Here is a 25,561-nt window from a genome sequence, read left to right as displayed (position 1 = left end):
GAAATTGCACGCTTCTGCTAATGCTGCACAGGTGAACAGGTAGACGCAGACTACATTTCATCACCGAGTCGGGTGCTCGGTAAACAATAAAAGGGGTTGGGTTGGAATTTTTAGAAATGTGTAAACGAACTGCAGCACCTTGCAACCCTTCTCTCGTTCACCCTTCTCCGTCGAACAATGTAACCTGCAACGTGCCACCGAGAACCCTTTCATCCCTCTCCTAAATGTCACGGCCGCATGTGCTTTCTATTTAAAGACTATCGCGTTGAGGATTTTTCCCGCTTTGCGCACTTTTCATACAAAACTATATGTATATCGCATATACGGTACAGCTGAAAGACAAAGAGACGAAATGTAAATCCTTACGTCAATATCGAATGACGAAATTCGAGAGGAAACGTGTAAAAATTGATCAATCGTCATAAATTTTTGTACGAAATGATTTTTCTTTTTTTTTTCCGCACGAGATTGATTTTTTTTCGGTTCCGTTTTATGCGGGCATGGTTAAAAAAAAAAATTTTCATTCCAACCCTTGTGCCGAGTTAACGTTTGTAACTGGAGAGTAATCCATGGTTTTCGGGTTCGCTGATTGTGGATATGAAGTCGGATTGAAAAAATTCAAGGTGACATGACGGTTGAAAATTTTTAATTCGATCGAATCCGGTTAAAAAAACTGTATTCAGGGGTTTTCGGGGTCGCTGATTTGACTCGCCGTGTTGAATTTTCAATATCTGGTTTCAAATTCGTAATCAGCGACTACAAAAATCCCTGGGCAAAGTTTTTTTTCTCCGGATTCGATCGAGTTTGAAATTTTTCTCCGTCATATTCGATCCGCCAAATTGAATTTGTGAAAATTCGACTTGAGATTCGTAATCGGTGACTTGAAACACTTATTATTAAACGTAAAACATGTATTTGCGTAGAGTTTCTCGGGAATGAATTATTCCTTAAATTTTCACGATTTCTTCTCGATCAATTCGTTTCCAACAACAACAATTTACACTATATCGCGATAATTACTCTCGAACATTGAAAACCTATACTGGTATGCTATCAGAAATATCAAAAAATCGCAAAGAAATATTTTGAAAAAAAAAAAAAAAAAAAAAAAATTGGATATATAATATAAAATAGTTGGCAAGAATACTTAACGCTATGACTAAAAGGGTTAATCACGTCGGTTTTCCATGAGCTGCAGACTGCTTGGGCAGACACATTGTCGTCGTAACTGCAGTTTGATCGTTACAACACGTTGTTGTGTCAGAGGTAATCAGGGGGACAACCTACAATCCGTACTTAGAACACCGAGGACTTTACACCCTGCGTGCATACGTACAACGATGCGAGAACGCGTCACTTTGCTGATTGAATGTTTGTTGTTTCGCGAATGTTGCGTTACGGCACATTAATTAAACGACCGAGAAACGAAGTTTGGAATTTACGCGTACGTGTGAATACCTGATGTGTGGGTGTACGGGGTTTTTTTTTTTTTTTTTCTTCTTCCTTTTTATTTCTTTTCTCTTTTTATTCATCTCATATGGCGAAACGAGAACGCGGTTTATTCGTCGTTATGCATTTAATACAATTACATCAATGATCGATCGATTGATCGATTCGATTTTACAAGAAAAACAAAGAAATTATGCAATCAATTTGACAAATATACAAATATGGTATAAATCGTAAGATTATTCGTACGTACGTACGTACGATATCGAAACGGAGGAAAAATGCGGTATGATGATGATGATGATGATGATGATGATGATGATGATGTTTAAACTTCACATCGGCAGAATTTTACTTGACTGCAAGTTTTCATTAATTTGTTATTTCGTTTGAACCAAATGCATTTGCAGCTGTCTCGTTATTACATCGCGTGTACAATTTTTTTTTATATACCTTTTTTTTTCTTTCATCCTGTTTTCTCTCCCACTGAAATGGTGCATTTCGATATGACACGTTGAAGATTTTTTTTTTCACCACTTTGACGATCCGATTTTTAATATTACGAAAGCGATATGGTGGATTTGAAATTAATTTTGAGATTGGCAAAAACTATGCGACGGACAAAAAAGTCTGTGTACAGGTAGTTCATATTTATTTATATGTAACGTTGAAGGAACGTATGAAAAAAAAAAAAAAAAAAAAAATTGACAAACGAAAATGTAAAAAATTATTTACCCGTAATTATAGTCGGTTCAATTTTATTATACCTAAATGATAGAGATTTTTTGCGTCGAGTTATTCCAAGTTTTGAAAAATTTCACATTCCGTACCTGTGATGAAATTTTTCTATAGATAATTGTGAGAAGAAAACGTGTCAAAAGATTCATTTCAATTTTCGGGAAAATGGAAAGAAAGAAGTAGAGAGAGAGAGAGAGAGAGAGCGAGAGAGAAAGAGAGAGAGAGAGGCTGGATGCTGTACTCTGAATATCATCATTATCATTCTGATCGTCATCCACCATCTGTCGTCGTTCGTTTTTCGCTCCGAGCTAAGAGGAGGCGGCATATATATGCATACGGGGCATTCCACGCCAAATCGAACAGGGTCTGACCCTCGGCCTCTTAAATTTGGTCCGCGGTATTTTTTTTTTCTTCTTCTCTCATACCGTTCCCAACTGTAAGAAGCATGTTTTTCAGATTTTAGTTATTTTTATTTATTAGTATATTTTTAGTCTTAGCTTAATTTATAAATGCGAAAAACAAATTTCCAAAAATCCAGTGTCGGATATCGAATGCATAATTTTTTTTTATTTTTTTCAATTTTAATTTTTGAACTCTTTGAGGAGTAAAAAAAATTTACAAAAAGTCTGAAGCACTGATAGTCTTTTTTTTTAGTCTGCTACTTAAACATTTCCACACATATCCCAGTATTGTTAACGAATTTTTTCCAAATTTTTGAAAACTGATTATTTATTTAAAATTTCTTTCATCTTGAGGAATGACAAAAAAAAAAAAAAATCTTTTCGATTCGAACAAATTGACGCGAAAGATTATCAACAACCGCGGTGTTTTGCAAAAAATCCCGAGTGCCTTCTTACAGTCGAAAGGATTACATAAAAAATTAAACCCTCTTCGATTTTGCCTGGAGTAGTTCATGTAATATATATATATATATTATATGATATTATATGATATATATATATATATAATATATATATATATATATACTGTAATACGCCCGTTCGCCGGTCGAGTTGCAGGCGGGACGGAAGAATGAAAGGTGGGAAGGAAAGTGGAGAAGCGCGTGGGATGAAAAAAGGATCTCAAGGGCTGACTGACTGCGGGGTGGTGGGGAGAAAAGGGACGATGAGAAAAAAGGGTGGCAAGGGGGAAGGGAACGGAACACGCCTCGATTTCGAGGGGCGTCCTGCGGGGTAACTTGATATTTTATTCTCGAAACGTGTACACTTGAATTTGTTGTCCTTGTTGTGCGCAAATATAGGTAGGTATATACACACGCAAGAAAGAGTGAATTAGAAAGAGAGAGAGAGAGAGAGAGAGAGAGAGAGAGAGAGAGAGAGAGAGACTGACTTTTGTTGCGCGTGTCTTTGTATCGTACACTGAGAAAAATTTCATTTGTTGCAGTAAGTAGAAAAATTTAATAAAACATGTATCGTTAAAAAAAATTGTTTGAATATTGTTGGAATTACGAAAAAATAGGTAAGCGTAACCATTTTGCGCCATCGTCGATCCTTTTTTGGTTATTGCTGCGCAAAATCAGTTTGTGAGGTTCACTCTACTTTTTTTTAGCTAAACAAGGCTTTAACGTCGATTTATCGTTCCACGAGCGTTAAATTTTCGCAACAGTTGCAAGAAAATATAGCAACAGCGATCGTAGTGAGAAAGAATAGCAACGGATACCAGATTTTCCGGTAACGGCTATAAAACTAATTTTCATTTTCTACCTAGAACTATATTTTTCCATTATGGTAAAAAGTGATAATAGTTGAGGACTGAGCGGTAACCGGAACTGAAAATTTCTCTCAATGTACATAAGAGGGTGAAATTTTCGGTAGCTTGGTTGTATTTTTATTTTTTTATTTATTCTTTAAAACCCTCGTGGTTCGGCAACCGTTGTAGCTGCAATTATATTTCGATCTTGCAATTATCACCGTTTTATTCTTCTCTGTTGTTTGTTTGTGTGCCGAACGTGAGAATGATCATTTGTTCGACCACTTTTAGATTTTGGAATGAAATGCAGAAGAGGTTGAACATTGCGCGAGGAAAATGTGCGGTGAGACAAGTTTCGTCGGGGAATTCTTTCGAATTTTTGGAAAAAGAGGGAATATTGAAACTTGGAATTTTTATTATCTTTACTATTGTATCTGTACATATTTACAGTTTTAGTTAGCTTCGAACGTATAATTATCAAATTTACTTCTTTACACGAGCGAAGTATAACAATATGTTAAATACAATTATCTTTGAATAAATATAATACAATTATGTTTGTGCATAATAACGATTCATTACATTTTTATCATTTCAATTTTAAAACGATACGAAAAGTATTCGGAAAATCATTATCTTAGATCTCGGAAAACGTCGAAGAGACGACGAATTTTGATATCCAAAATTACTGGCGACTCGGAAAATGCGAAAGGAATTTTGTTTATTTATTTTTTTCATTTACAAGTTTCGTATATCGAATTATCATAATATTAGACTTTGTCAATGATTATTATGAACGATTTTGTATTTTTATTCTAAAAGTTTGAAAAATCCATGGCGTCTGTATACCTTCTGGACCATCTGAGGAAGTCGAGAACGAAAGACCGGAAGTCTTGCACGAACGGCTTCCCTTTGCCGTCGCGTATTACCAGCTTTCTTCTTTTTTTCTTTTTTTCTTCTCATTCGAGGAAAATTTAACTAAGGGAAGAGGCAAAAATTATTCCGCAACTTTCGCCGGTTAATAAAACGATGATATTATGCATATGGGGAATTCCATGCGAATCCAACCAAAGTCTGACCCTCACCGTATATTATTTTCATCCAAATTCTTTTCAAACGCTGAACTTTTTCAAATTATTTACTCAAGTTGTTAATTATTTATCACGATTGAGAGCTATTTTGAAAAGTATGTCGTTTTTAAAATTCTCAAAAACCGTATTTTCCTTTCCAAACATTTCATAATGGGTCGATTTTCTATTTCTGTTAACTTTTTTGGTCAACTGAAAAATTATGTATACATATATATATATAATTCTTTGCTGGTCAATTAATTGATTGTTTTTATTTCCCCGCATAGCCATGGATATCGATTCCTTGTACGATTACGCGGAGGACGATCAAGACTTCTACGAAGAAAGTCCTGGGATTCGGAAAGGCTATCCTATCGATCACCGTTCCATCAAGGTAAGGAATAATTATGCTTCCGAAATCTTCACGCATATTTTATTTCGTTACTTTGGCTGGCCGAAATGTAGATTTTTTTTTTTTTTTTGTTCGTCTCTTTAGCAATCGTTTTGAAAAATACAAAAACAGGAAATAATGGAATTATTATGTGAGGTTAAAGTTTAGGAAACGATGCTTTGTTACGAATCGATATACAAAACTCGTGAAAAGAAAAAAAAAAAAGCTAACGAATCGCTTCGATTTCACTTTTTTTTGTAATTATTACAACTAATGATATGTAATTTCACTTTAAGATCTCCCCCCCCCTTTTTTTTTTTTTTTAAGTTAGCAAAAAATAAAATTGCTCAAGTTGAAAATTAATTGAATAACGTGATTCGATTAGCGGTTGACATGCTTTACGATAAAAATAAATAAATAAATAAATAAATAAATAAACCCACAATATTTTGTGGCGAGTCTAGTATTTTCGCTGTCAATTTCGAAAGAAAAGTGAATTCTCACATGAATTCAATTTTAACCTTGAACAACTTTCGAAGAAGTTTAGTTATTAAAAAATTAGAACAGACATTTTTTCTAGAGCACTCAATTTCCTACAAAAATATGTATCGGACATTCATGTACATTGCTCAGCTTTACTTAGCTACAAAATTTAGAAATTTCATAAAATTATTTTCTCACGTTAATCAACTAAAATAAAAAATGGATAATTGCGTTCAGGAACCGCTGAATATGAATATCAAATTCTAAAATTATAACATAACATCTTATTTCCTCTTCTTACAACCATTAAACATGTGACATTGAAAAAAAATTTGTCGTCTTTTTGCAACCAGTCTAATATATATACATTAGAGAGAAAGAGAGAGAGAGAGAAAGAGAAAAAATATTACGTATAACATCAGGCTACAGAAAACGAGGAAAGTCTAACTGCCAGTCTTATTGTTGTAAAATATTTACAAGTGCGGTCAGATTCGAGTCTGTAACCGGCACAGCGTTAAATTAGACGAGGGGTCGGAAAGCTTGTGACACGTTATTCTTATTACGTGTAGAAACAAAAAAAAAAAAGATACGAACACGTTGAAAGTATATGAATGAAAATTGCTCAATTAGCGTACGTCGTATATGATAATTGGATATACATATATATATATATATATATGGGGCATTTGACAAAGAACCGACCAAGCCAAACCGATGGGGTCGGGAATTTAAGCCGTATATTTTTTTTTCTAAAAGGTCTTGAGTATGGAAATATACTCCTAGAGGAATTTTTCAATTGCTATCTTCGTTTGGACAGAATCACACTCGCTTAGTTTGAAAAGTTTCATACTCGAGGCTAAGTTTCTAATAAAAAAAAATTGATACCCCCCCCCCCCCCCCCCCCAAAAACCACGTCGAGAACAAAAAGACTTTGTTTTTGAACGTAGTTTCGAGAAAAAAATATGCGGTATTATAAAGACCAGCAGGAACGAAAATAATCAGTATCTTTTTTTTTTTTTTCCCTGTAAAATTAAATCTTAAATTAATCTTTGTCAAATTACGAACGTTTCAAGCCCTCATACACCATGGAATAACGATTTTTCAATTTTTTACACAATATTTAAGAAAAAAAAAAAAGAAATCTGAGAAAAAATATTCTCTTCTCAAATTTTCCTACACAGGTATATGTGTGTTATAATTCTGTGTCCGTGTACGAGATTATATCCGAGACCGGAAAGGGAAGTCGGTCAAAGAGTCCGTTTCGTTGTCCGGAAATACAGAGAGAGAGAGAGAGAGAGAATTACGTCTCGAAAATTACCTTTTAACGTACAAATCCTACATACGCACCTGCGTTATTACTACCCGGTGTTTAAGTGCTTATTTACTACCGGTATTTTATTATACATATGTACGGTACGTACTTGATGTACGCACAATACGGCATTTAGGGATCAGCTGCAGGATGTAATGATCGATGCTTTGCCGAGTACGGAATTCTTCCGAACATCTCTCGAAAAAGAAATAAGAAAAAACAGTTAAAAGATAAAAATATATTGCGAAATTGTATATTCTCAATTGTTGCTGGGATGTGAATGCAACGACGGTGTTTTTTTTTTTTTTTAATTTTTGACTCAAGTTATACACAATACACTTGAATTTAAAAGATGTTTATGAAAAATTTTTTACGTTCTTGAATTTTTTGATATGTATGTAACTCTGCTAAAATCACGAAAGTTTTCATTTGTTGAAAATTAAAGTTCAGTTTTTGGATTTATATATATATATATGCAGTTTTTCGTCGCGGAGTAATTATTAGATTCAACTTTTTTTCTGTTTTTTGTTTTTTTCTACGAAACAGTATTTATGATTTGATTTTGTAAAAATTGATGTACAAAAATTTGAAAATATATCGACATTTATGTAAAAATATCGGAAATATAGACATTTTCTTTTTTTCTGTAGAGATTTGAATTTTAGTTATTTTTTTAATAACAGTCATTGTAATTAATATTTGACTCGGTTATTATCCTGTTAATTATTTTTGAAATTCGATAAACCGAAACATTGCAAATTAATATCGTATCGTAAAATCGAGAATTATTTGAAATCGTGTTTAATGTTGCAAAAACAGTTATTTTCTACCGTGAAAATCGACCTTGTCGAACTTTGGGTGAATCGAGATAAGGCGATAAGAAATTTAAATCTCAATAAGTATATTGACTAAAAGTTATCGGTAAACTGTTCAAATAAATCATTGTTTAAGAAATTTTTAAGGAACGTATTTTTTTTTTATTGTCGTGTGAAACGAATTCGTAATGATTTTTGTGAATACAGATGAGTTTTTAAAGAGTTTTTACCATTATTTGGAAATTTCCGTTTTCGAAAATTTGCAAAGACTGTACATTTACGAAACTATTCGTTCAATGCCCCGGAAAATTCTTAATTGTAATTTACAACGTTTTTACGAAAACGTATCCAAAATTGACGATTTTTCCTTTCTTTTTGCAAAAACAGTGAAAAATGTGTTTAAAAATTCATGCGTGTATTCTGAAAAATCAACGATTTTATTTCATGTAACGAAAAACAAAGAAATATTCCCTAAAAATTTATTGAACAGTATTTTGTTTAAACAATTGATTGATAACTTTTGGGCATTATTATTGTTCAAATTTGATTTTTTTGACGTCTTTATTTCGTCTGATTGTTATCCGATCGTAAAGTATTCAATATTGTCGACGAGACTTACTTTTGGTTGAGAATGTACGGCCAGTGCAAGTCTTGATTGCTTTTAGTCCCAACTCAAAATCCGCCTCTTTCTTACTTTTCCTACCGATTTTACAAGTGAATTTGGACAAATTATTGACGAATTCTGTCCTTGTTTAAGGGTATGCCGTACTCCTACCCTTACCGACAGAGCAAACTAACCGTTCTCATTCCTATCAAATGTTATATCGGTGATGATTCAGAAATTCTGTTACATAATATTATTATTTGCAAGCCACGATTATTTATTCAAAAATAAAAAAAATATTATTAACAATATTAAATCGACTTTAAACAAATCATCCTATATATCCAAAATTTTTGCTCATCATTCAAATATTTTTTATATGAATAGAACGAGAAAATTTCCATTTTATTCTACGTTTGACGAGATCTTCGCAGATTACGAAAACGCGATGATAAGTGTGATAATTTGATAGGTTGTCACGTACTGGCGACTATTTTGTAAAATAAATTTTAAAAAATGTCGAAAAGTATTGATTTCAAACTCACGCACCTTGTTTCGGAAAAGGGATCTGCGGCAGCAGGTCACTGAAAACCGGAGACGAAAGTCTTTCCCTCAGGCTCAGGCTCCCACGGTTCTAACAGTAACACAGCAGCTGACACCTTTTATTTTACTCGTCGCCTTTTTCGACGACGCGACGCGACACTCTCTCACGTATTTTAACGACCATCATCATCATCCGCAGCCTTCGTTCGTTCGTTCATTCATGCGTCCGAGTTTTCCACATCGGCGAGGTAAACGATATCGGATAACGATAACGATAAGTCGAATTTAAATAATATAAAACTAATGAATTTTTAATACTTTGAGTCATTATTTTTTTTTTTTTTTGGTTTTTTGTATATTTCGAGAAGTTTTCAACAAATTTCTTTGCGGTTTTTTTTACGCCATTTCCGATAGACAACTAATTGGTTTTCATTACTCGGTAGTAGTTATTGCTATGTAACGTTAATTGTTATCGTTGGAAGCAAATTGATTGAAAAAAATCGTGGAAATTCAAGGAATAATTCATTTCCGGGCAAGTTACATTTTTTCATAAATTGTATGTTTTTGGGATCGCTGATTACGAAGCTGAAATCGAATTTTGAAAAAATTCAGCACGGCGAATCCAATCGGCGACGCCTAAAACCCCTGAATAGAGTTTTTTCACCGTATTCGATAGAATTTGAAGTTTTCGTCCGCCATATTGGATTCATAAATCTCGAGTTATTTTCCCCACCTTTTTTACAACTCACTTGTTATTTTTTTTTTTTCTGTAATTTGACGTTAAATTGAAATGTATCGTTACAACATTATTATTATTATCATTATCATCATTATTATTATTTTTTTCTTCGCAAATCGTTATCGGTCAGTCATTCATTCGCAGTCGACTCGAGTCAAAGTCGGTCCTTCGCTCGTAACGTGATGTATATGAAATCCGAGAGCGAGATACGTACCGGAATTTGAATTTCAGCTACAGGAATAACCGAAGATCTTTATCGTTTCCTGCTTTCTTATTCAAACCGTGTTACATGCGCGCCATTCTCATAGCCTCTCAACTCGCACCTGTATAATATTGTAACCGTGGTCCTGCGAGAAAATAAATTTAAAAATAAATAAATAAATAAATAAATAAATTTGAAAAAAAAAAAAAAAATGACAAAGAAAAAAGCCGCGTATAGCGGCCATCTTCAACCCTCCCTATCGCAGGCAGGCAGGCAGGCAGCTTTAAAGGAGGAAGAAATAAAAATAAAGAAAGAAACGATTCCATGAATGAAGGTTAAAAATAGACGACGACGACGTTCGTCGTCCTGTTATTTCCACAGTAACCTGCTCTTCTAAAAATCAGGGGTTGTTTTTTCCTCATTTTTTTTTTTATTTTCTTTTTAACCTGTTTTCTTCCTTTCCCGTAACGCGTCCGCCGCAAAATCGAAAAACTTGTTAACCCTGCCGTGATTTTTGTTGATAATGAAAAAAATTTCACACGCGATTATACAGCATGTCATTTTTCTGAACCCTTTTTTTTTTTTGACTTTTGAAAATATTATTCAACGATCGTATTTTTCATTCACGATAATTTTTCAAGAGACGTCCCACGACGATGAGATTTTTTCTTCTTTATCCGACAACATACTTTGAACTTGCTGCAAATTTTTGAATTTACAAAAATGTCGACGTTTAACGGTTTTGAAAATATTTATGTAAAGAAAAAAAACAAAAATAATTGTCCAACATTTTGCACTCTATGACAGTTTCGAGGATGTACGAACTAAACTGTATTTTAGTCCGTGGAAAAATGACCGAGGTAGTTCAAAAATCGTATGAAATTGGCTGATTCTTTTAATCACAGATGAAAATTCGAAGTATCTGCGGTTGGATTGTCCTGAAAATAAGGAAAAGTGAAATATTGATTTTTTCCGTTCACCGTTTCGTAATGTGAAATGAAATTAATACGAATAAATATAGTTGTTTACATCTGTTAATTATGTCGGTAATTATTCGTAAGTGGAAATGAGTCAAGTTTTATTTCTCTCCTATTCAGCTAACAGCTGTTTTCCTTTTTTTTCTTTTTTTTTTTTGCTATTTCTCGTTCGAGGAGGGATTTGTCAGAATTGGAAGTAAGAAAAAGTTTTATTTATTTTTTTTTTTCCTCTCTTCATTCTTTATTGTTGTTTATACTTCTCGAAAATTAATTACGCCGTATTTTCTATCTTGTACTATTTATATCGCGTAGAAATGTTTCGTCTGCATCCTTCTTTAAAATCCCTTTTTCCACATAGATTTATTTTTCTTCAATTCTCCGTTCGCGTAGCTTAATTAGAAATCGGTTTTTTTGCCTTTTTTAAAATCTTTTCCTTTGTCGTTTTATCCCGCCTGTTTCTCGCACATAAATAACCAACCAATCCATACGTTAGAAAGACATTTATATTTACATTGATTTATATTTGTTTCGCAACAACGATCTTCGTTATTGTTATGTTAGTTCGACAATTGACTTGTTCAAATTCGTCAATTAGAAATATTCACTTGAAATAATACAGTCGTAGTAATGATTTCGGCTAAACCGATTATATATATCGAAGGGAAGAGAAGAGAAGTTTGCAGGGAGTGTAAACCAGAGAAAGAGGAGAGCCGAGCTTGAAAGCACTAGCAGCAGCAGCAGCAGCTATTTCTGGAACTTCTCCAATGTCTTTCCGTCCAGTAACAACCCCTTTGTTCGTCCTATGATCCATTCATTATCCGTTTATGTATAATGCGTACAAAATCATTATAAATACGATGAAAAAAAAAGAAAAAAAAATACAAACAAACATGCAAAGTCGTGCATTTTTTAATACAATATATATATATATATATATATATATATATGTATGTATGTATGTATGTATGTATTATACAACAATCATAGTGAAACAATAATGATATAATTAATGCCTTTTCATATTATTGTCGTATATTATCGATTTTTTTTTTTTTATATAAATTATTTAATATATTGTTGCGTCAATCGAAGGGAATTATAACATTATTTTCTTCCTTTGTCTGTGTATTTCTTTTCTTCTCTCCCTCTGTTTCTCTCTCTCTCTCTCTCTCTTATACATTCTATTCACTCTTATTTATCGGAGTTTTCGTTTTTACGTTTTTACGTTTTTATCTTACCCCTCGACCCAACGAATCGAGCCAGCACACATGTATGCATGTAATATATAACCAACCCTGTAACGTTGCGTATGTATAATACATCAATCGTAAAGTTGGGTCTACCCTTCGGATGAAAGTGAAGTTTATTACACACACAAACGCGCGTGCGATTGTAAATAGAATCGACAAATTGATTCAATTACACGGGTTCGGCTGACCTTTTAGCCACCCGTTGGGTACGATATAAAGGGGACGTGGAGTAAGAAGAGGGATGGGGGGAGAGAAGAGGCTGAAGAAAAAACATCACCGTCTTCTTTGGCGTAATGCGACAAAGAAACTCCGTTTATAGAAGAATAGGCATGGGGAAAAAAAAAAAATCTGATACACTGCTCTAGTCTTTAAGCCTGATTTTATTTTTAAACAAAATCGTGCCACCTGATGGGAAAAAAAAACTAAAGAACAAACGTTGCAAATGTCTTTTTTTTTTTTTTATTGTTTCGGCAGTCTAATTACACGAAGGAATATAAAATTACGAAAGAACGAAAAGAAGATTTAGTACGCACTTTACCGGATTGCTTTTTATTTTATATTTATTTATTTTTGTTCTGGGGGGAGAAATCGGCGCAGTTTTGAATTAATCTAACGGTAGGCACGATATGATTTTATTACAGCGTCAAAATTCTATTCGGTGATGTACGGTAGTTTATATGTATACAATTTCGGATGTATTTTCCGTAATGGTGAAAAATGTGTTCGGAAGAAAAAAAAAAAAAAATAAAACGAAAAATAAAAAATTTGTCCGAAATCTTTGTATTTTGAATCGACGTGGAATGCCCTATATACATATATGTGTGTATAAACATGTATATTTTCAGTTACCACGTGAAATTGCTGAGCTGTGAATTCAAGAGAATAATGTTCGAATCGTTTTCTAACCAAGTTAATCAGATTTTCAGGTGATTATAAATTCGAAACTGCATTCGTATCGCCCTACCATCTGAATTCCCAATTGCTGCGCCATATTTGAGTTAAACTCGATTTCGCGGAGCTGAATCTATTTCTGGTTAATTCCCTTCGGCTTGTCGGATTATATATATATTTATCACATATGTGTACTTGCACATAGTGTTAAAAATAGTTTAAAACCAATGCTAGTTGAAATAATGAAAGAGAATTTAAATCAATTTTCATTGTCGTTCTCTGCGTTAAATCGTTGAGGAAAAATTTTGTTAATATCCCTTCTCGTTGGTATACAAAATCGATTTCTCAAAATAAAATCTACACGAAGATAGAAAAAAACGATAAAAAATAGAAAAGATGATTTAAAAAAAAAAAAAAAAAACGTCCCACTCTGAATTTTACGTGAAAGTGTTTTATTTCGGAAACCAAATGTTTTTTTTTTGTTTTCTTTTACTTGTTTCATGAAAATTAACTTGAGCGTTTTTGAAATGAGTTTGAAAAATCAACAAGGTAAAAACGAGTGATTATAAAAAGTGTGAAAATTTTTTTTCCACAGTTATTCAGGGATAATCATTGTAAAACGTAGGAAAAATCCTTGGTGAAATTGAAAAAAATTTCATGGTAAACCGTTTACTGAGTATGAGGTAGAATGCCCTATATATTTGTATAAAGATAAACGAATTGCGTACATATTTATCTATATTATGCATAAATTGACCCGCGTATTTGAACTATGCTACGTTTAATCTGTTTTATTGACATACGTGTATACACAGATACATGCAATGTAATGTTTGATTTTGCAACAAATTGTGAAGAATGATTTCTGCATACGCAGGAATTTCGCTTTATCTCTGTATAAATACTCGCCGATTATTGCATACATTCAACGTCGCGTAATTAATCATTATTAATTTGCAATCGTTCGGTTTCCGATAATGAGACAATCAAGTCTTTGTACGTTTAATGCATAATAAAATAAATTAAATTGAAGGAAAAATTTACAAAGTAACGATGTCATTGGTAATTGAACGACAACAACGATAAAAAAAAAAAAAAAAAATGTATCCCAACCACTAAAATCCAAATTGATCCAAGTCTAATATCAATAAATACTTTATCTCAATCCAATCTCCTTACAATTAAATATATCCAAATGTTTTATAAACAATTGACAAAAATATCGTGAAACTTTGACATTTCTTTGTTTCATCGTTATTCTATTATTATCTATACGAACTTCGGCGCCAGCCTTTATGCATATTTACAGGCTTATGCAATATAAATTTTATCAGATTGGATGGATTAATTAAATCGTTATTATTAAATCCAGAAATATTGTTCTGTGTCATACCGTATTCAATTAATACATTAATTTTGCAATTTGCAAAAATAGAATGTCACAGAAAGGAGGATACAAAAATTGGGTAACAAGTGTCGGAGAAATATTTTTTGCTCAATTTTAATTTTTTTTTTTCTCTTTTTTCAATGAATTATTGTAACTAATTTGATAAATTCCCAATGAATTTCGAATAGTAAATAGTAAATAATAAAAGACTATTGATATGTATATATATATATATCTCAATAATGTTTTAGCTATTCAATATTCTATAAGATATATATAATATCTATAAAATGGTCGAATGAAAAACGGAAATAAATTGCGGTATTGATACGTTGAATTTATGACAAAGCTTTTTACCCAAATATATCTTATAATTGTATACATTACATCGGGAGAATCTCTTGAAACTTGAAAATCAATCGCGCATGCGCGAGTTTTATCAGCTGTTCGCGCAGGCTGGCCATCCCAAGTTTCAGCTGTCAAACTGTTTCTGACGGCGATGCAGTTGATGCGAATTTTCGAGGTTAGAATCTCAAATAATCGAGGCAGCGACTCGGAAAGGTTTGGGAAGCATTTGTTGTCGGGTCGGAAAGTCGATTCTTCAAAGAACGGTCGGAATTTAACGCTCACGCTCTTTGAAAATTCAAACGTACACATTTTGCGTAGGTTGGCTCGCCTGCGTCGCGGACAAGAATATCGCCGCGGGAATATTTCGCCGACCAATGAGATTTAATTATTTGGCGCATGCGCGGTTCATTTTCAAGTTTCAAGGATTGTCCCGGTATGTGGATTACAAGAGGATCGATAGGAAATTACCGGCTTGGATGTGTAATTTATCAAATACGCATTGTTCGAATGAATTATCGGCAATTTTCACGGTACATTCGTACATGTATATGTACGTATAATCCATACAGTATATAGTATATGTACACAGAAACGCCTACGATTGAAATTCGTGATTTGCAACTACATCCGTCCGCTCCCTCGTCTATAATCACGATCAGTCGAAACTATTAATTTCTATCGTTCGCGTTATCACGTAGATTTTTCTATAACGTTTCGTATTGTTGGTGAAAATTTATTATTCATTTCAACGAAAATTATCCCGCGTGCGACAGGAAATGAAATTTTCATGTATATATTCATGCATATATCAAACAGCGAACGTGCTTTTTTTTTTTTTTATTATTACATATTTTTTTTAACTTTACTCGACAATCCGCAATCAATATCTTGTCAAAAATTAATCATTCTTCAAATTTACGCAACAAATAATATAACAATCGTTATTTGTGAAAGTTGTGATTATTTTTTAAATGAAAATTACCAAACTCTTACTACTTGTTAAACGTAAAATAATGATATCTCTTCATCGCAGTCGTTTATCAATGATTATATGTCTACGTAATTTGTACATAATTTTTTTTTTTAAACACAGCTATAATAAATAAATGCCTGAATTTTAAAAACTAATTTGATGAACATTTTTCTTTTTTTTTTTTTTTTCTTTCTGTTTTTATCACTAATAGTTCAAACCTTGAAATTTGCACGTTTTACGCAATAAGTAAATATATCATCAGCTTATGTACATTAGAGATGTTTAGTATCGTGTGATCGTATTTTAGTGATTGCGGTTTGTGGACAAAGGGGGAAAAGAAAAATAACGATGAAAAAGAAAATGAAAAGTGTGACCAACAAAGCGACGTACGTTCTAGCTGCAAAATAATAGTAATAAGTGCGTGTCTGTGTGTGTATAATGCATGCATAAAATATCTATATATACAGGCACTAGGCGATCGGCGATAATCTCTCACCTCATATATTTCACGGGGTTGCGGGAATATGTATAAAAAAAAAAAAAAAAAAGAAATTATTCATACGACATGTACGTTGAACGAACGTTAATGCGACGGGCGAAATGCCGATTTGTTTGAGTTTCGTTATTAATTCAAGACCAGAGTACGTGTATTAATATTCGTTTTACGATACCGATCGCAAACAACGCTCGCCAATGCTCGTCGAAGCTTCGTCGCTGAGCTTACAGTTTAACAGTCGAGACCTAATTTGAAAAGTCTCTTAGTTTTGAACCGCGATTTTTAACACGATTCTACTTTTATTGTTAATGTTATTTCTTTCTCATCGATTAGGGTTTTGATTTTTTTATTTTATTTTTTATTTATTTATTTATTTTTTTTTGTCCGTCTTGTCTCTTTTTCTTTGTTTTTAAGTTGCTCTCGCAATGAAGTTTTCTTCGAAACAATAAACAAACAATTTTAATCACTGCTGTCAATCAATCAGAAATATATTAAAAATCAACCAGGTTTGATTTGTTTATTTATTTACTTTTTTTTTCTCTCTTTCTCTCTCTCTCTCAAAAAGTGTTAAAGAAAATTATCCTGATGATATAATCTTTACATTACAATATGTTGTGTAAACACCGTGAATTGATAACGGCGAACGTTAAATTTTAATTCATTGTTCTTGTGTGGGATCGGTTTATAATTAATAATAGGTTTGTATAATATTTTTTATACGAAATTGAAATCATTTGTTTTCTCGCAGCGAATTTTCACACTTTTCCCGAAATTATTGAATTCCGTTCTCAATTTAAATACCTACATGACTGGACGGAGTTGAAAAAAATTCCGAATTTGAAAAGTTCCGAAAGCGCCTAATTTTGAATTTTTTGGTGGCGAGACTTGAAGTCGAGAAATGAAACTTTGACGAAACATCAAAGTTTCGAATGGTTCGAAATCCAACGCTGAAAATTAGGGAAGTGCAAAGTTGCGAAAGTGCGAAAATGAGAATATCTCAAAAATCTGAAACGTCGAAATTCCGGATGATCGAAGATTTTCGGTTCCGTGAATTTCTGGCTTGGTGAAATTTCACCACTCTGATCTTTCTTCGTTTTGGATTTTCGATGTTTTTACGTTCGGGATCCTGGTGATTCTGATTTTCGCATTTTCTCATTTTTTACACCCACTCGTTGAGTGAACTACGCTGTGTGAGTACATTTTAATTTTCGAAACTTTACTTTTCGGAATTTTTCTTTACCGTAACTTCGCTAAATCGCAACTTGAATTTTCGGAACTTTGTGCCGTCGGTTTTTCGAATATTCAAAACTCTGTCGTTTCTTCAAAGTTTGATTTCTTTGCTTCGAGTCTCGTCGCCAAATAATTTTGAGTCAGGCTCTTTCGGAACTTTTCGAATTTGGAACTTCGGTCCCGCCTCGGATTTTCGAAACGCGGTTTTTTTTATACGTATACACAATGAATATAAAACATGTAACATGTGTTGTATCATCGCGTTCACGGATCGTTGATTTTACTCGTTCGCACTTCACACTTTGACCAGCTTGCGTTAAGATCCTCTTACAATCTCGCGTGCGCATTGTTGCTCTCTGTGTGTGTGTGTGTATGTACTTACATGTGTATGTTGTTTATCAGCGATAGTGTCAAGTGCAGCACGCGGTAATAACTAAACATTATAATACGTCTACTCGCCTTAATCTTATTTCTTTATTTTTCAAGTTTAGTCTTTTTTGAAAGAAACATTTTTCTACCATGATGTGTTTGCGTGTGTGTGTGTGTGTATATATATATATATATATTTTGCATTGTGCCGCGTTTGCGGAAAATCATCAACGTTCCGAATTCAGCAGATTTTTACACAAAGATGTACAAATTACACGTATAATATATTAATTTAATTGAGAAAGCGTCTTGTGCGTGTAATAAACATTTTTTCCTTTTCTTCTTCCATCAAATAATGTACCAATAATTCTTTTTTTGTTTTCAATGAAAGTTTTTTCCGCAAGTGTAACTTGGTTTCTTTTTTTCTTCAACAATTGAAAATGATAAGAATCGTGCTGGAAGAGGTTGAAAAAGGATGAGTAAAAAAATTTAAAAACTTCCTAGTCACAATGAGAAACACTTTGACGAAGAGACAGGAAAATGAATGAATAAATAAATAAACTGAACTTTGCCTGTAAGTGAAAGAATCAGAATTCTTGCGGTTTAGTTTTTTTTTTAATTCTTTCTGTCACGTCAACTTTTCTTCTGTACGATACTGTAATACGTACCGAGACAATCTCTTGAAGCTTGAAAATGAACCGCGCATGCGCCAAACAATTCAATCTCATTGGTCGGCCAAATCTTCCCACGGCGATATTCTTGTTCGCGACGCAGGCTAGCCAACCTACGCAAAATGTGTACGTTTGAATTTTTAACGAGCGTGAGCGTTAAATTCCGACCGTTCTTTGAAGAATCGACTTTCCGACCCGACAACAAATGCTTCCCAAACCTTTCCGAGTCGCTGCCTCGATTATTTGAGATTCTAACCTCGAAAATTCGCATCAACCGCATCGCCGTCAGAAACAGTTTGACAGCCGAAAACTCGGGATGGCCAGCCTGCGCGAACGGCCGATAAAACTCGCGCATGCGCGGTTGATTTACAAAGTTTCTTAGATACAAGAATCAGCCTTTTTCTCTACAATTTATATACCGTATACATATTTATATTTATATCGTATATTCGTATACGTCAAGTATCATTAGTCTTCTCATCGTTTGTTGCACCAATTATAACGTTCTCATTATGTCACTGCTGTCGATCACACTCGTTACACAACAATGTAGGTATATAATAGTATATATGTAATCGTCTATAGTTAAAAGCGTCGCGACGCTCTTTCCGCTCGTAACAATGTTACGTCACTCGTTTGCTCCCGCAGTCAAACCCCACCCCCGCCTCCTTCTGTACCGCACATTCCAATCCCCTCCACAACGGCGAGCGTTCTCTTTCATTCGTCAGTCCATTCATTCGTTCGTTCATTCATCGATTCATTCATTCGTTCGTTCGTTCGTTCGTTGAAATCACTCGCTGAATGTTCCTGCGGAACATGCGGATTTTAACGAAGGTTAAATTCTACCCTTCCGTTTATCCCACAGCACGCATGCGAATTAAGTGCATCGTTCATATGCACGTATGCACATCAGTTTACACACACACGCACACATGTATACACACGTGCGTGTGTGTGTGTATTTTATTGATAATATGCATACCTTCCTTCCTTTTTTTTTTTTGTTTTTCGTAAATTACTTTTACTTTTACTTTCCTTCACTTCTATTCTCTTGTGTTCATACATATATAATATATAATATAGAGAACCGAAAGTCTCTCTCTCTCTCTCTCTCTCTCTCTCTTTGTTCCCGTCCGTTCGTAAGTTCGCTTTATAACTCGAGGAATTATCGAACCGATATTGATAATTTTTTTTTCCCTTCCCCTCCCCCTCCCCCTTCCCTGCGGATAGCTTTCAACGTCCGGCCAAGTTTTAGGCAACGTTTCGTCACAAGCAGACGAACAGTTTCGCATATAATTACAAGGATACTTTCAATTAAGTCGTGTCCGAAAGGTGGATCACACCATTGTAATTACAAGTACCGAAGAAAGAAAGAAATAAATAACAATAATAATAATAATAATAATAATAATAATAATAATAATAAAACAAAATAAAATAAGATTAATAATGAAACAATGAGTAAAACGTGTGGGGGAAAAAAAAACAGTGACGAATCAAAAATAAGGGTGTACGATCTTCCGTGTAACGTAGAACGCTCACCTTTTCGCAGAATCTTTCTTTTGACCTGTAAGAATTTATTTTTTCGCCGGCTTGCCGCGTTGGAAAAATGCAAATTATTGTTCTTTTTTTTTTATTTTTTTTTTTATTTTCCAACACCCTACACGCATGCACGTATTTAAGTTCTTCTCGTAAAATTGTCTCACTTTTTCTCTGCGCGGAACTCTCTCTCTCTTTCTCTTTCTCTCTCTCTCTCTAATCATTTGCCCCATAGTACTCTAGGGCATTAATAAACCTATCAATCAATCAAGCAATCAATCAATATCTCTCTCTCTCTCTCTCTCTCTCGCTCTCGGATATATTTCCCCTCCTTTGGTTCGTTCGATTCTTTACTTCGCTTGTATATAACAGGGTCGTCTCGTTGGGAGTTCCTTAATGTATTTACGTACCCAGGTATACACGGACACACGTTTATATACAATATACGCATATTCACACTTTGCGTGTGTGTGTGTGTGTGTGCGTGTTCGACGTGCAAACGTATTGTTATTATTATTATTCGGTTCCCGCTGGTTTCAACGGCTGACTCGCTACTGTAGGTATTTTCATTCATACCTTTCTCTGCCGCGAACAGTAGTAGTAGTAGTAATAGTGGTAATAGTAGAAGAAGAAGAAGAAGAAGAAGAAGAAGAAAGGAATGATGAGTAGGAGGGGTGGGAGAAGGGGATGGAGTGAGGGGAGGTAAAAGGGGAAGGGGAATGAAAAGGCAACGGCAGAAGCGGAGATTGAAAATACCGGCTGTAGTGGTGGCCCATGGTGCTTTGCTGTCTCTATCTGCCGTAATGAAAGAGATATCGAGTTTACGCGCTGCTCGCCGTAGCCGAGAATCGAACACGTGAATTCGACCCGCTCAAGTATGCATCGTATTTTAACACACACACACACACACAGACACGTCTCTTCTTTTCATTCATACTTTTCATCCGTCCATTCATCCTTTCATTTTCTTTCTCATTCTTTCCCCTCGAATCTCAAACATTTTCATCGTCAACTCATGCACCCGTATCTGCGGACATGTTACACATGTTGTATATTTATACAGAAATGGTATTTTTTTTTTAATTTTTTTTTTTTATTTTTTATTTTTTTTTTTTTGCATACTGGTCCACCGATTGTCAATTAGGGGTTTACCGTGCGACTGCAGGTGAATGATAACGATGACGCGCGTACGTTGAGAAAAATTTTTAGTTCCTGTACAAAGTTACGGAGAAAAATATTGTTCTGGGTAGTAAATGAAAATTAGTTTTCTAGCCGTTACCGGAAAGTCTGGTATCCGTTAATATTCTTTATCGTTACGATCGCTGTTGCTAGATTTTCGCGTAACTGTTGCGAAAATTTAAAGCTCGTGCAACGATAAATTGACGTTAAAGCCTCGTTTGACTAAAAAAGTAGAGTAAACTGAAGAAACTGATTTTGCGTTGCGATTGTCAAAAAAGGATCGACGCTAACGCAAAATGTTTACGCGTACCTCTAAAATACATTTTTTTTAACGAGACCCGTTTTCTCAATTTTTCTGGTTACTGTAACGAATGACGTTTTTCTCAGTGAACGTACAGTTGAATTGAAAATGTGGGAAAATTTTTGGAAAACCTTACCGCACTTGACAACTCGGGGAAATTCTTAACACATCATTCAATCATATGGGTTTATGTATTACGTATAGTATAAAAATTTGAATTTTATCATGTGCGGTTTTTTATGCTACGTTCGTATTCTCGGTAAATTTTTCCAATTTTTCTTTCTTTTCGTTCCTATTTCGGTATCTTCTAATCTTTTTCCGTTCAAATCGCAATAAATTATATTTCTCCTTTTTTTTTTTTTTTTTTTTTCTCTTCCATTTGTCTCATTCTTCTCTGCCGTTATAAAAATGTGTATAATAGATTTCTTCTACCGACCCGACGTTGTTGATATGATAATAAAAAAATAAAAAAAACAACAGTAAATAACAAGAAAATAAACAAATAAACAAATAAATAATAATTAAAACCTCCATTGCGCCGAAAATAAAATATCGTTTGACGTATTAAAACGGCTTTGATCTTGAATTATTTTATCACAGGGAGTTGTTGTCATTCGTATACAAGTTATACACGAAACGCATTTAACTATCCGTAATATTAACGAGGCTGAAATTAGTAACGTCTAACGAATCGTTGAAACAACGATTATTATTTCGTACCTACAGAATGCGTGAAGAGGTTGAATTTACAAATTCTGATTTTGTTGATGCTGCATTGACAGTTTACCACTTAATTCTCACGTGACCTTCGAAAAGTTAGTTCTTAGCCAGAAAACGAAATCTGGTGAAACGGGAAATCGTTAACAACATTTTAAGACGTGCCTCATCCGGTTTGAATTTTTCGACAATGTCACGTCGGTAGTAACGTAGTTTTTTTTTTATTTTTTTTTTTGTTAAAGAACATTCGATTATCCAAAAAATGATATCAAAAACATCATCATGACTTGTACAGTTTTTGAGATATTTCGTTTAGAGTGTTGGAAAAAGATAAAACCGGATTAATCATCTTTTGGCTTTTCTTTCAGACTCCGCTAAAATCTAACTTTTCGAAGGGTACGTAAAAAAAATAAATAGATGTCGAGTACAATATATATATATATTAGACTGGGCCAAAAAAGTGACTATTTTTTTTTTTTTGAAAAATATATTGAGAATATCATTCAGTATGGCAAAAAATTCTCTTAATATTTTTGCCTCAATTTAATTTTTCAAAAGTTATTCTCAATTGAAATTTCAAGTTTTTCTTCAATTTTAATTGGGAATAACTTTTGAAAAATTAAATTGAGGCAAAAATATTGAGAGATCTTTTTTGTAGAACATTAAATTTCCTTTAAGAATCTGTCATGATCTTTTTTATACAATCATTGATTCGTTAGTCACGAAATGCCAAATTAAAAAAGTCAAATCGAGAAATTATATCAATTTATTGAGCTTAATTACTCGGAAACGGCTTGTCTGACAAAAATCTATAATCAGACCTTTTTTGTAGGGAATTTAATTTTATAAGGGGACAAGTGAACATAAATTTTTTCACTTCAATATTTCGACAGTTCTGACGTAAAACATCAAATTATTACTAAAAATCAAAAATAGCGATGATAGACCTCTCAAAGTTAATATTAAGGGCTTAAAATTTCATGAAATTTTTTTTTTGCCATACTGAATGATATTCTCAATATATTTTTCAAAAAAAAAAAAATAGTCAATTTTTTTGGCCCAGTCTAATATATATGTATATATTTGTATGTTTGTCGGTCGTTTTGAGGTGTTGTTTTTTTTTTTTTTTTACTTATTTGTTGTTTTTTAGCGAGATGTGCGAGGTGACGTCGCGATGCTCGGATGCGGCGGAGACGGTGTTAAAATGATGGTGAAGTACATGAAGCAGGAACTGGTCACTTCGGACGCCGAAGAAGAGGCTCTGGTTCCGGCTTTTCATACCCGTTTCACCTCCATGCGGAAAGTTCCATCGCTCTCCGATTTGTCCGACCCGGAAAGCTCCCTCGGTGAGTCGTATTTATCATAACATACCATGCAAGACAAACGCAAGCGTCGTGTGATAATTTTTACAAAACACAATTCCTTCGTTTTTACCTTTGTGAGTTTACGATTAGAAACGAGCGATCAAATTCTTCCCGCGTTACGAATCTTCGTACGAAGTCAAGGATACGAAATCTGAGCAATAATGTTTCGCTTAACGGTGAGCGATTTTTTTGCACGATTTCGATACGAATATATTTTTATCAACGTTGCAACGCAAAACTGTGGAGAGAATTTTTTTTCACGCTGTTGGGCAAAAATTTCGTCAACTTGCGATAACTCGAAAAACATGTGCGCGGTTGAATAGAAAATGATGTTTGTCGAAATACAAAAGTTCTCAGACTTGAATGAAAATCTGTTATTGTTTGAAAACATTTTCCATTCAATTGAAAAATGCAGTCGGTGGGGAAGTGATTTTTGCGATCTGATATGGAATTTCCCATACATGTACACCAGGGTGGTTAATTTTTTATTTTTTTTATTTTTAAAGGCGCTACTCGAAAAATTTCAGACAAATACCGAAGAACAAAAATTGTCGTAAAATCTTAAAGGAGGTTGGCAAATATTTAGTGGTCTTTACCGATTATTGTAATATTTTTTATTCCTTTTTATGCGTACACTTTACCGACTTATTATTAGTTTATTTTTGTCGTATCGTGGTTCAATTAATCGTTCACCAATCAACAGCAAACCGCGATTAACGATTCAACGGTTCGCTGTTCTCGTTTTTTTTTCTTTTTTTTTTTTTTTTTTTTTTTTCTTTCAGCCGAAAGATCAATCGTCTCGGAGAAATTTGTACAACAGTTTTTTTTTTCCACCGAAACAAGAGTTTCGCATCACCCTGATGTCCACGTTTCGTTCTCAGTACCGATTTTTATGAACAATGATTAACTCGACCACGATACGAAAAAAGAAAACTGTTATATATATATATATATATATAGGTTCATAAATTGTGCACGTAAAAATTAATGAAAAATATTTCAATAATCAGTAGCGGCCTCTAAATATTTTTCCGCTTCCTCCAGGTTTGAGAAATTTTTTTTTTTCGGCACTCGTGACAAATTTTTTGAGTTGCACCTTGTGAAAGAAAAAAAAAAGAGAAAAAAAAAAGTTAACAACGAACGAACCTGATGTGCACGAAATGCTCTCTCGTCAACGTTTAATTCACGCAGCGCAAATCGAATCGGTTTCACGGAATAACCATAGAATTAAATAAACAATATCGGTGTATCTTATTAGATATCTCACGTCGACGTCGCGATATCTGTTTTACGGATATGTTCAGACCGTACAGAAGAGTTGTTACACATGACATATGTTTATGGTTTATAGTGGTTTTATACCGTATAATGTAGATATTCGATCAGCGATATCGTCGCGCTGCGTTGTGCTTATGGAAAACAATGTAACTGGTACACCGTTTCCGTCTGAAAAAGAAAAAGAAAGAATGAAAGAAGGAAAAAAGAAAAAAAAAACGACCAACGCATGCGTGTGCCGTGTATTTTTTTTTTTTTTTTTCTTCAATCTGCAACGCAAAAACGTTCGATTTCGAAATCTTTCTTTCGTTTTGCTGTATTTTCTTTTTATTTTTTTCTTCTTCTTTCTTCTTTTATACATAAATATATATGTACACGGTGGAAAAATTTCGCTCCGCGATTCGTTTGTCACGTCATCATCCAGACCTCGTATTTGTATTGTTTTTCTTTTTTTTTTTTTTTTTTTTCTTCTATAACAACAAAATTTCAATTACTTTGAAGCGTACGGCACAAACGCGGATGAAGTTTGAAGATGAAA

General features: G+C 33.7%; 1 protein-coding gene across 1 annotated transcript in view; it reads left to right on the top strand.

The window, feature by feature from the left end:
- Window positions 1-25,561, top strand: part of LOC124302807 (protein C-ets-1) — a 146,886-nt gene that overhangs the window by 8,623 nt on the left and 112,702 nt on the right. Inside the window, exons 2-3 of the mRNA XM_046759360.1 lie at window positions 5,255-5,361; window positions 23,535-23,730. Of these exons, the coding sequence (XP_046615316.1) occupies window positions 5,257-5,361; window positions 23,535-23,730 (301 nt within the window). The 5' untranslated portion in view covers window positions 5,255-5,256. The remainder of the gene's footprint in view (window positions 1-5,254; window positions 5,362-23,534; window positions 23,731-25,561) is intronic.

The sequence above is a fragment of the Neodiprion virginianus genome, chromosome 4, assembly GCF_021901495.1.
Source record: "Neodiprion virginianus isolate iyNeoVirg1 chromosome 4, iyNeoVirg1.1, whole genome shotgun sequence".
Taxonomy (NCBI): domain Eukaryota; kingdom Metazoa; phylum Arthropoda; class Insecta; order Hymenoptera; family Diprionidae; genus Neodiprion; species Neodiprion virginianus.
Note: the sequence above shows the minus strand (reverse complement) of the source record. Positions and strands in the feature narration are given on the sequence as shown.